We start from the raw sequence: 13,487 nt of genomic DNA, 5'->3' as shown, positions 1-13,487 counted from the left end.
CGGGGACTTGTAATTGCTTTTGCAATCAGGGTCGAGCTGCGATAGCGCTTCGTCGCCAGAAACCTTATGCAAATAGTAACTATCGAAAATACTGTTTACGAAAAGTAGTGACACGAAGCGACGGGCAGTAGGAAGAGTCGACACGGCCGGCATTCTTATGCCTCTCTCGAGGAGAGGAAATGCGGCCACACGAAGTGAGAAGGCCGGCATCTCTGTGGAACTTGAGACATACACCACGCATCAGAATTCTAACGCACATATTAAGTCATTGTAAGAATGCTGTCTGTAAGAAAGCTCGAACTATAAAAGAATTGTGATTGCCGGTGTCCCCTCACCTGCCACAGAGGCTCGGCGAAGCTTCTCACACGTAGAGGCCGAAATCCCGATTAACTCCACGAAAACGAGGATGGACTCTCGAAACTTCAGATCCTCTTCGAGAGCGGCGGTCGTAGAGCGTCTAGAGACTCCAGAAAAGCAGGAGGACGCTACGACCGTACGACAGCGGGGTATTAAATATACGTTTAGTCGGACGGAAGACTGAATAGTATTATGTTATGCTTAAAACACCCCTGAAATCTATAGATTTGTGCTTGTTCTTCCATGAGAATCAATGTAAGTGCTGCATTTAAGACATTTATTGAACTGGTTTACTCCTTACTCATTATATAAAAGATACAAGAAAGTATCAGTACTACCAACATAAAAAGAAGCAGTACCGCCAACTATGAAAAAAAAATTTATCAGATAGTAAAACATACTTTGTGGTAATGGGCGTAGGTATATAAAATTATAAGTTGACTCATTCATGGTGCATTCTTCATCATTTTATCACAATAATGAGTCATGGTTAGGAATTGTAAGAGTTGTCTTCAGGAGTATCCCGATGTCACCTCAAGCGAATTTTGTGATACATGTTACATTAAAGGAGGTTTAAATGATAGAAAGTGGGTTCCATATAATTCTTCTTCGTCTAGTTACGAAGATTTCAAAGAATGGCAATTTAATTATAATAGACGTCAGCTACTTTGCGAAAGATGTGGAAATTGTATGAATAGAACTGATATATATCGACATACGAAGAATAAACACGGCATTGAAAACTATTCGGCTATCCGATACCGGCTAGTTTAATCTTTCATGAAGTTGCCAGGCAGTATGGGATAAAAATAAAAGTGGTAGTAGGTACAAAGGTCTACTCAAATGGAATTGTAATTACGCCCCATTTCTGTAATGAACATAATGAGATAGTATTCGATCCAACAGATGCAATTACAAAACATCATCTACCTCATCAAATCGAAGTTTCACTGAAAAAGGAATGTTTATGTGTAAAAGCGGTGAAGAAAGAAAAATGGTTGATATTTATCATGATTTTAAGAAAAGCAAATCGACGATAGCATATTTTAAAGGGGCTTCGGCACGTCTACTGGAAATACGAAAAAATATTTTTATTACTGTAGCAAAGATACTTAAAAAATAAATTAATAAATAAAATGTAACTCGATTCTCAACAATATAGGTAAAAGCGCATATAAATATAACAAAAGTTTCTCTTTATATATTGATATGGTAAACTTCACCTTCCATTATTTTAAAGTACATTAAGGTAGACTGCTTTAAGCGTGCAAGAAATAAGACAAGATATATTTTATATAAATTTATTATGGGTATCTAAACATTAAAAGCATTCACATTCGTCGTTGGAGCAGAATACCGTAACTTCATTATTTTTCTTTATGTGATGTATAAGTTTGCAAGCATATCCACTTCTCCGATGGTTGGGTAATGTATATATGTAATCTACTACTTTTAGTACATCGTGTTGCCCGAGTCGATCAAAGTCACGTTTCAATAATAGAACAAACGATGCTGGTTCTCCGTTAACATATAAGATGTAGCAGGTAACTCTTGTGTTTGTTATCCATTGATTAATAATCATGTCGTCCAAATTTAACTGCATAATTTTTCTAACCGCGCTCGGACCTCTGAACAACTCAATTTTTTCCATCTTACTTCATCGAATGGTTGATTGATACTGTATCTACTTTATTCGTCCCTACTAACCATCATCCTTACTAACATGGCGGTCGATGTAGTCGTACTTTCACGTTGGTGACTGCTGTTAAGAACATATTTTTTCTGTTTTTCAGCAAATTTATGTTCGAACCGAATTGACTACCTTTCATTCATTGCATGCTTACATCATTTTTATATATTGCTTTACACACATTCCATCGCTTCGATACTAACATTGTTTTATTAACGTTTAACTTACACCTTAACATACTTATTACATTTAACCATTACTTACTGCTGACCTTGCTAACATATTTTTCAGGCAGTCTATGTAGCTATTTTTATACGACTTTTTCTAATACAACATATATTTCTATTTCTTACCAGAGAGCCGAAGCACAATACTAACCTACAAAACATAATATTACCTGGCTTGCCGTAGATAAAACAAAGTATGCAACTCACAATACCATTTGTATTCGGCGATTTTTATAATATCACCCGAATTGTCGTAGATAAAATATAGTATGCAACTCACAATACATCTGTATTCAATAATTTTCATGAAAATGATACGCATATATAGAATAACAGTGCTGTATAGTAATGCACGTTCCGTATATAGTAGTACTCAATCAGAGATTATATAGAGGATGTTTGTTGGTTTGGTCATACTGTAAGAATTGTATACGTTCTTCGATTAATCATGTTTTATTTCTAGTAATACCTCACACATTGTTGTACGTTATATATTGTTTTCAAGAGAGAGAGAGAGAGAGAGAGAGAGAGAGAGAGAAAAGCGATAGGCTCAAGGAGTGTCTTTTTTACGATGACAGGTGCTTGATGGTTCGGGCATAATTAAAGGATGTAGCCGACAGGTAGCGATTTGTATGACAAGATGATGAACTGTAATAGACGAAATCCAATCCCCTTCAAAATAGGAATAATATATGATATAGCACCGTTTTGGCAATATTGTCATGTTTGTTTCTCTGTTAGCCTCAGTGACTACTCTCCTTTGCTTCAACGTCTATTATGCTAAAGTCCGATCAATAGCAACGAAAATCCGATATAGTGCCATTTTGACAATGTCTTTATCTTTGTTTTTTGTGATAACATATTCGATATCTCCTGTTTCCAACGAGCCCTCATTCGCAAAGATCGGACCAATAGAAACGGAGATACGTTATAGTGCAGTTTTGACAATGACTCTGGCTTTGTTTTTTGTATTATCATATTCGATATCTCCTCCTCTTTCATTTAACGTGTTGCACGTAGTAATCTGTCTAATAAAAGAGATACCAAATAGTACCGTTTTGGCACAGTCTTTGCGTTTGTTTTTTGTCCTAACATATTCATTACCGCCTCCCCTTTCCATCGATACCTTGTACGTTGAGCCATTTAGACGTTACAAGCTTAGTGTCCTTTTGGCAAATCTTTGCCATGTTTTTTTCTGTCTACGTATTTGTTGGCTCCTCCCCTTTCCATAGATATCTTGCACGTTGTCGTAAGTTGAGTTATTTAGACGTTATAAGCTTAGTGTCCTTTTGGCAATACGCCACCATGTTTTTTTCTGTGCCTACGTATTCGTTACCCCTCACCTTTCCGACGATACCTCACACGTCACGATCCGATAAGCCGTCGCGCTTCTACCACGAAATGAGCCAAAAACGAGCAGAATGGACCTTAGAGATTTCTTATGTTATTTAACATGGGGAATGTGCCCGTTCTCGTGTTGCACCTTTACTGTCATTAGATTCTAAAAACGAATTATTAATTAATTTTTCTTAAAAACTTTCCATTTGTAAATACTTTCTAAATTTCTAAAATAAACTTTTATTTATTTTAATTATTTTATTAAATTTTATTTAATTTTTTTAATTTCGTTTAATTTTATTTAATTTTAATTACTTTTATTTAATTTTATTAAAGTAGATTTAATTTCATTTTATTTATTTAATTTTATTGTTTATCTAATTTTATTTTTTTCAATTTTTTATAATTTTTGTAATTTTGTTTAATTTTATTTGATTTTATTTTTATTAAGGACTGTCCATATAGTAACTGGAGAAACGTTAGCACAAAATACAAAGATTTAACCTAAAACACTTAAATAAAATATTTCTCCTTACCGAGATAGACTTTACATTATTACAAACTTCTAAAATTATTTTAGTCCATTGTTTTAACACCATCCAATATTTTTTGTTAAAACTTGACAATTTAAGTCCGCTTTACATTTACGAGTACTCGGATCCGAGTTACTCTACTCGGAGTGCAACTCGGAAGTATAAACGTCTACTCGGAGCCTCTTGTCACTCGGATCCGAGCTCTGATTGAAGTTGAATGCAAACCGAGTAGCAGTACGAGTTCCTGTCAGTTCCTGTACGAGTGAGCGTCAAAGTGGTGGAAATTCCAAATTAAAAATGGCGGAACTAAGATTTTCTGCAGATCAAATGGATCAATGTATCGATCTTTACCGTTCTTTTGAATGTTTATGGAATATGAAACTAAAGGAGTATCGGGACATTATCAAAAGAAATAAGGCGTACGAGACTATTGAGGATATCATTACCATTACCACTTACATTTATTTTTCTCCTTTAAAATGTTTAATAACACTAACGCAACAGCAGCTCGTTTCTTTCTTGATGGCGCCATTTTTAAATTCTCTTTGAAATAACTCTGATCGCTTGGATTTAATGTAAACGATCGCAGTTCTACTCGTAACTCAAATCTGAGCTACTCGGATCCGAGTACTCGTAAATGTCAAGTCCGCATTACACATGTTAGGATTTTAACTAGTGTTAAAAGATAGTTTTCCGCTGTTACCTAAGGCGTGCTGTAGGCATAGATACTTCCTTTTCCCCTTCACAATCTACGCCATTGTCGTAATAATCATTTCAGCATGTTTTTTTATTTTTCGTTACTTTTTACGTAAATATCATTCTTCTGTCTCAATGTGATAAAGAAGTTTTCAAGTTTTTTCGTTTAAAGGTAATGTTTAAAATACATAATCTTAGCAAGAGCGCCCACTAAACTGACGTGACATGTAACATGGCAATGACATAGCTCGGGCATGGCACTGGCGTGGCAGGTAGCGCACACTAAAGTAGCATGACATTAAAAAGGCTAGTTAAATTCAAAACGTCATCCTCTGAGGATGAAGTTATGCTTGCTCTTTTAAACGTCAACAATACGAACAAAACTCCCGTGGGTAGTTTGTACCCAAGGACAAAAAGTAGAACAAGTTCTATTTTTAACGACGTGGCGTAGCAAACTGCATGACGTCACTGTTACTGTCATTTTGGTGTGCGTTGAATCATTCGTTTGCATTGGTTACATTTTAAGTAACATGCTAGACGCGCGCTACTTGCTACTTGTCATGCCAGTTTGGTGGGCCCTCTCCCTTATTTTATTGCTAAAATCCATTTTACACGAGTCAGTACTGTGTCACTAATTAAGTTATACAATTTAGATTTGGTAAATTTACTATCAAATGATTTTTTTATATTAATGTTTTAGTTCATAAAGAATAAGAACTATGATTTTTATTATACTAAAACAACTTTTCTTGGAAATTTTTCGGATCGAGCTTTTTAATAAAATGATGGTTACATAAGACAAAACTATTGAAAAAATATTTATGTAGACTGCTGTAACAATAATTCAATTTAATAAATTTTCAGTTTATTTAATTTTATTTAAATTTTGCAATTTTTATAATTAAAAAAAAAAATTAATTTTTTATATTTATATATATATATATATATATATATATATATATATATATATTGAAACACCCTGTATATATATACAGGGTGTTTCAAAAAGGTATGTCATAAATTATATCACGCATTCCGGGGACAAAAATAAATTAAAAAAGAGGTTTAATTCTTTGTAAGTAGGTATATTTAAAGAACCCTTAGAACTAATTAAAATAAACGTTTTCGGAATAATAATTCCATCATCAGGTTAAAAACCTAAAATAAGTATGAACCATTTAATTAAAGCAAACGTATAACTTCTGTAAAGGGTGTTACCCTAATATTTTGGTGGCTCAGGCATGTTAACCTGTAAGTATAACCATTTTGTTTTTTTTTAACCTTAGTCAACATTTCAAACACGTTTGCTTTAATTAAATGGTTCATACTTATTTTAGGCTTTTAACCTGATGATGGAATTATTATTCCGAAAACGTTTGTTATTTTAATGTAGCCCTTCTAAGGGTTTTTTAAATATACCTACTTACAAAGCATTAAACCTCTTTTTGTGATACATGGTATACAGCCAGCTGCAGGAATTTATTTTCCTTGTGGATTTTGTAAAAATAAATTAATTGAATCCAACTTATCTTAGTACAAAAGTGTACACAAAAAAAGTTACAGCCCTTCGAATTTACAAAATAAAAATTGTTTTTTTGCATTATCTCCTAAACTACTTGACATTTTGTAATAAAAATGGACATGTTACTTTCTTGTTCTGAAAGCATTTTTCATACAAAAGAAACGACAAATTCTAAGCACACAGAAAAATTTTAACGGGAGTGCAGCCCTAAATCACCCCAAAATTTTTGAGTACTCTCAAATCTAATAAATTTTGTGGCATCATTAGTTTAACACATTATTTTTAAAACTTTTTTGCCTCTTATCACTTTTTCGAAAAACTAGTTTTTTCCTAGTTGGCCATAAAATTGCAGTTAGTTTCTACGGATACAATAATTACAACAAGTTCCATCAATAATAGTCAATAATTTGAAGCTATCATTTATTGTGTGAATATTAAAAATTTTGATATTACAATGGCCTACAATTATGATTTCGATAAACTATCCGGAATATCGTAGGTGAATGTCAAGGAAATAGTGAATGTGTATTAAAGGTTAATGAAAAGGGCCGTAACTCAATAAAAACTGTTTTTTGAAAAAACTGATAAAGGGCAAAAAAATTGAAAGAGGACGACAGATATTGACAGTCGACAGACTGGTCTTATGGCTCTTTGGAGATAATTATGTATTAGTATTAGTTTGTCTTGTAATAAATAAAATATACAGAAATGAGTCGTCTATTATAGAAAAAAGTCCACAGAGTAGAACAAACAACTGCTTTTCGTCAATTTTCTGTTGCACTGGGGGAACGGGCTGGTATTGCAACGATCAGTCTAACAAAACAAAAATAAGTTAACTAAAGTGAGTTGTTTTTCTGTGTTTATTTGTTTAGATAATTTCATTCTTTTCACATTTAGTAGTTTAAGTACTAAGTAATGGAGTCTAGTGATTCATCAAGTATATATTTGAGAAGCGACATCTCCAGTTCAAGCAATAGTGAAGACAACATTAGGGTTTCTAAAACTAAAAACGAAAATTATGTAGTCGCTAAATATGAATAAGGGGTCAAAAATAAATGCATCGTATTTTATTAGTCAGAAAACCGCCGAAAGGTCTTTGAAAAACAAAAGAACAGCGATAGAAAATGTGTTGCTAGGAAGAAATAAAAATTATAATATTTTCACAAATGATTCACACTTATTCAATGGCAGAATAGCTGCAAAACTACTGAAACCCCTTCAGAAAACTGAGGAACAATCACACCGACAAGTGCTGCTAGAGCGGCACAAGACATTTCACGCTTTCACGCATGTAGAATACATACCTGACCGAAGCAAGGAAACAGCACCATTTGATTTTCAAAAAAAACGCCAAATCGTTATTTTTTATAAGCAAACATTTTTGTTTGTTTATTTTAATTACAACCATTATGTTAATCATGTACAGAATATACAACTGAAACTGCATTTGAAACTTTTTTAAGCTACAAGTAGTGTGTGATCACAAAAGAAAAATAAGAGACGTATTCATAGGTCATCCTGGATCAGTTTTTGATAGCCGTGTCTTCAGAGCATCACCTTTAAATGAAGGTTTAGCTGAAAATTGTGGTAAACACTATTTGTTAGGAGACAACAGTTGTAGCATTTCGATTTTCATATATGTTAAAACACCGAAATATTTTCTCAATCCTTTTGCGTCGTTGGGATTGATAATATAAATACTTCTGATCTGTATATAATAATTTTTATTAGATTCTTTTGATGCTGATTCCGCTTAATATTGCGCGTCAAATAAATATCCACTTAAATTGGTGAGAAAGTTATGCGGGAGAGGCGAACGATTTTTAAAGATTATGAGATCAATCTAAAATGAGCCCGCAGCCAGGGCAGTTGGTTTCGTTGTTTAGTCCGGATTTTCTTCAAATTCGTTATTCGTTATTGATTTTTTTGTTTTACGAAAATTAGTTTGCGAGCAGTTGGTGGAAAAACAGTTAGGAAGGATATGGAGATTGGGAAGAGATATATTTCGGGTGTAGTCTTCAAAGCCGGCAATTTTTTTTTTTAATTTGAAAGGTGAATTTGTGCTCAAAATGTTATTTGGCAGTTTTTGTTGAGTTAACCACCGATTGTTTTGTGCTGTGCCCTATCTGAGGGATTTGTAAGACGGCGTTTCCAACCATTTGAGAGGTCCACATGGTTTAAAGAAGAAACTGAGTGGCCGAGTTTTGAAGATTGTAGTTTGTTGTCATCCAGGAGAATCCGAAGCCCGAATCTTCCCAAGAATTGTCTATTTGTATTCTATGGTCACTTCAGACCAATTCCAGCTTGTGTGGGACACAGTAGTGTATTGTTTGCAGTGTTTTGGTTCAATTCCGATCCCAAAAAAAACTTTATTAAAGAAAATACATCCGCCAGTGATACCAGGTAGTTTTTATTAAAATTATTCTAAGTAAAAATAAACAATTTTTCATTAATAAAAAAATTTGCTTTCATGACAAACTAAAAAATTATAAATAAATAAAATTATTAGTTTTATGGATTAGCTAATTGTCATATTAGTATTCTTTTAAATGCAATTAATTTTAAAATTTAATTAATATTTCAAAAAGGTTTGATATTTCATTTCGACATATAACAGTCAGTATTATCCTTTTTTGGCAATTGGTACATAACCATAAATTTGAATTGTATTGTTTAAAGGTTAACCTCAATGTAAGCTCCGTAGAAAAATTTAGATACTTTTCATTTATAATAATAATTTAAATTACTACAAGTGTCCCCAACGTCTGGAGCTTGTTGTAAATCGTTACAAATAACGCCATTGTAAGTTTTGGTGATGAACGTTATTAATATTATTTGTAATAACTGTTGATGTGAAGTAATAATAAATATGTAATGTTTCTCTCTAAACCAGCAGTTGTATAATTATTTCCTTTAAAAAGATTTTCACCCGTTAATATTTTTTAGAAGAGAAAAGCCTTTTTTTCTAACCAGCAAGAGGATTCTTTTAAACGGTGTCCAAATTCAAATAGTTTAGGAACTTTCTTGTGTTTTGTTGCCCAGGAAATCTATGTAAGTATTTTCTTGATTGCTTTCTTTGTAGTTACCCCTCCCAGTCCCTCCTTTATTCACTTACTTACGACCCAGCTCTCCAACCAAATCAATAGTGACCGTTCGCAAAGGTTTCGGTTTGTTTGCTTATCCTATCTTCAGCCCAGTAATAAAATTGCTGTCCCCACTTTCAACCCCCTATAAGTGATACCCAATGTGGTAGGCAAATTATATCGTTACACGGTTACCCATGTTTAAACCATCTACTTACACCATAAAAAGATTTTGGAAATTAGGAAGAAAGAAAAATAATCTTAATGTTAAATTGTCACAATACTTGACATACCTGAGGATGTTGAAAATGTAGAACAAGGAAATGTAGAAAATCTCCAGGACAACCAAAATGGAATGGCACTTAGAAACAGAATAGCAAATATGTTGCTAAGAAATTAATGACTGTAATAAATTTATAAAACAACTTTCTGTGTATAAAAGATATCTGCTTTAACTTTTTTTTTATTTTCATATATGTAATAAATTTGGTGTGTTATATGTTTAAACTTTGTAATATAGATTTTTTTAACTGTTTATTATGTACCACCAAAATCTAAATAAAAAAACCTGCAACAAAATACAAGACTCTGCGAAGTAATACTTACTTCATAGAGTTACTACACTGCATAGTAACTCTTTCTTGTCTAGGATTAATTAGGTATTGTATACTAGGAAAATAGTCGTTTAGTTTTGTAAAATGAATTTTTAATGTAGTGATATTTATTTAGGTTTATTCTGTCCACTTTCTGAATATGAAAGCAACTAAAAAATGAAAAACCCTTGAAAAAAGGCCGTTGTCATTTTCAAAATACTTTAAAGGATAAAAAATTTTGCCTAGCAGGTTGTTATTTGTTTGATTTGTTAAGCAATTTTTTTATCCTTTAAGATCTGCTGAAAAGAACAACAACCTTTTTGCAAGAATTCTTTTTCTTTGTTAAATATTTTTGGGCCGACATAAATCAAGTATTTTTTCAGTTTTTTTTATATTCAGATGGTGGACAAAATAATTATAACTGCAATGAACATATGAACAATGCTCCACAGCGATGTCGCTTCAAAAATTTTAATTGTTAGTATACTTGTCATATTATTCCATTAAAACAGTTGTTCACATAATAATGATTTATTTTAATTTTACAAAATCTTATTCAAAATGCGAAACAATACTACAATACAATTGTGTAATAACTAAAAAAGTATCAAATTTCAGTTATCCCTTGTACTCGGCTAAGTACAGGGATACTCAAATACAAGTACCAAATACAGGGATACAAGATTATCCCTTGTACGTAACTTTCTAAGCTGCGTACAAAGGATAACTCAAATTTGATATTTTTCAAGTTGTTACGCTAGTGTATAAATAAACGTTTAAAAAAATACAAATCAAATCAAATATTTCTACAAGTTGTTCTAACTTTGAAGTTCTGTGTTTTTTAACAATTCATTTTGTTCTTTTAATAATTTATTTCTATCTCTTTATTCGTCTAAATTTTCTTTGTGTTGTTCTTTTAATAATTTCTTTCTCTCTTTTCATTCTTCTAACTTTTCTTTTTGGCACTAGAGCCAATATTATTATTGATGAAGGACAGTAGCAACAGTTTTTGGTGGTGTTACCCTTAAATCACGCGATGTTGATGGTGTATTTTCTTTTTTTTTTCTCTCTCTCTCTCTCTCTCTCTCTCTCTCTCTCTCTCTTAAGTTCATCGCATCTTTTTGCGCTTAATTTCTTAGGAATAGCGATAATTAAATATTTGAAAAAAAAAAGAAGTATACGGTGTATTATAGCTGTCAGGGACCGAAAGATGTATTCCTTTTCTAATCAGTGTAAAGCTTTGCACGGAGAGTTTTAGGATTTTGCACTTCCTTAAACCGTCCAACGTCCGCTGGGTACTCCCAACAAAGATTGGGGGTGTGTAATCTTTGATTACACCCTTGTTAAGGTGTTCCTGTTGAAACTGAACCCAGCGGATCTACACTGGAGATAGTCGATTAACAATCCTAAAGCCAAGCCGTGAGACACCGCCGTGAAGGCCTAAAGGATAAGTATAGAAAACGGTTCTTTTTGGGCAACAGGTCGTACCTCATCGTATTATTCTCGCAAGCAAGGCTCTGCGAGAGGTGGACTCTTTTTTCCTAGCTACTCGTGGGACCAATATGGACAAACGAAAAATAAACACGGGGCCAAAGGGTTCCCGAGGCCTAAAGTCAGGAAACACTAAAGCCAAAACCACGGTTCATAAAGCATAAGGGCAGGGAACTTCTAGAGAAAAACCGAACGCTGAAAGGCCAGGAAGCATGCTCCACACTCATGCACTGTCTTCGGACAGGATGAAGATGAGGAAGTTTTTCAGTACAAAAGGATCCTTAATATACTAATGATAAGTAATCATGGGCTCAGAATACATCTTTGGACAGCCTGTCTTTCAGATAAAGGGGTTTTATGAACCATATCAATGATGCTGAATTTCGAGAAGAGCTCCAGAAACCTACAAACATCACCCTTTTTCGAAGTGGGAAAGTTAACTTTTCGATCCAAGGAAGGGAAGACAAAAACACTGGAGGAAAAGCCAGTAGCACCTCGCTCCAGGTAAGCAGGAAAAACTTTTCTACATACGGAAGTTCAGGAAGCGAAACAAACTTCTTAGGTTGAACCGGCCCACTCGTAAGGAATACTGTCCAAGAGTGTGTTGGACCCACAGAAGATAAAGGAAAGTCCACGGAATCAGAACCGGACAACTATTCGTAGAAGAGAGACACATGCGCTCCAAAATCCATCTATAACCTAAGACCAAATGGAGGATAAAAGAGAAGCAGCCCAAGAGCACGATTTAAGTAAAACGGCAAAAACACGGGCGATAATGGCATCATGGATTGTAAAGTAAACGTTAACTAATTCTTTGTACTTCAGAAATGTATGAAAATAACCTTGTCTTTCGATACCAGATGTATTCGCAATCTTGTTTTAAATTTTCTCTTCTTTGACAAATACACTACCTATTCCATACTGCAAAATGCATCAATGACCAACGATTTCTCGGGTATTTTAATAATTTACATGTTTTGGTGAAGTTTTGAGGTATCTAATGAAATAAGTTTATTGTTAAATGTATTTATTGCTTTTGTAATATAAATTTAGATAAGTGTGCACTGTGTTTGTAATTTATTATTTATTATTACGCATAATGTGGCCGAAGTCAATTTTCTGTTCTTTAAGGTATTAATAATTTCTTTGTCTTTTCTTAGCCTCTGGAGAATAGTATGTTAGTTGTGCTGTGTATATATGAGACCCTTAACATACGTCAGTATGTCAGTACATTTCCAATGCTTCTAACCTTTTTATGTACGACTCCGGCTTTCTACTACATGGAGGTCACTAAAAACGTAAGATATAAGAATTTTACTAATCTTAAGAAGACCATTAAAAGAGTTTCTAACTTTTCAATACGAGTTTTTATTTCGTAGCTATGATCCCAGGTATCGTTAACATTGCAGCTCAGATAGCATATTTTCTCCACTTTTTCTAACGGTGTATCGTTTATTGTAGTTTGGGCGTTTATGTTGGTATGCTTAACAATTATTATTTTTGTCTTTTTACAAATTACTTTAAGAACCTCTTAAAACACATTTCATACTTCTATGATTTTACTTCATGACTGCATGTACTGATTTAACGAATTTCAAAGCAATCTCATATGTTGTTTTGACTGACAAAACGGCTTAAAACAAATTTCACTTTATGGTCTGTCTTCAGTGTGCGCTTTCATATGGGTTTTCATATTACTTACTTGAGAAAACGGTTTAAAACAAATTTCACACTTAAACGGTTTTTCTCCAGTGTGCACTCTCGTATGTTGTTCCAAACCACTGGGCTGAGAAAACCGCTTAAAACATATTTCGCACCTGTAAGGTTTTTCTCCAGTATGCAATCTAGTATGTCTTTCCAAAACACTGGACTGAGAAAACCGCTTAAAACAAATTTCACACTTGTACGGTTTTTCTCCAGTGTGCACTCGCAAATGTATTTTCAAAGAAGTTGCTTC

The 13,487-nt window shown here is 33.4% G+C and overlaps 1 protein-coding gene across 4 annotated transcripts in view; it reads right to left on the bottom strand.

Annotated features, from left to right (window-relative positions):
* LOC140450200 (uncharacterized) overlaps nucleotides 1-13,487 on the bottom strand; it is a 171,466-nt gene that overhangs the window by 38,912 nt on the left and 119,067 nt on the right. The window contains exon 6 of one of the 4 annotated variants that reach the window (XM_072543670.1): nucleotides 7,221-7,366. The exons of the other annotated variants lie outside the window; for them this stretch is intronic. Coding sequence (XP_072399771.1) covers nucleotides 7,272-7,366 — 95 coding nt within the window. The 3' untranslated portion in view covers nucleotides 7,221-7,271. Of the gene's footprint in view, nucleotides 1-7,220; nucleotides 7,367-13,487 lie in introns of those variants that run through there. 4 annotated transcript variants of the gene reach the window in all.

Source organism: Diabrotica undecimpunctata, chromosome 9 (assembly GCF_040954645.1).
Source record: "Diabrotica undecimpunctata isolate CICGRU chromosome 9, icDiaUnde3, whole genome shotgun sequence".
Lineage (NCBI taxonomy): Eukaryota > Metazoa > Arthropoda > Insecta > Coleoptera > Chrysomelidae > Diabrotica > Diabrotica undecimpunctata.
The sequence above is the reverse complement of the archived record's forward strand: the minus strand, read 5'-3'. Positions and strand labels throughout refer to the sequence as shown.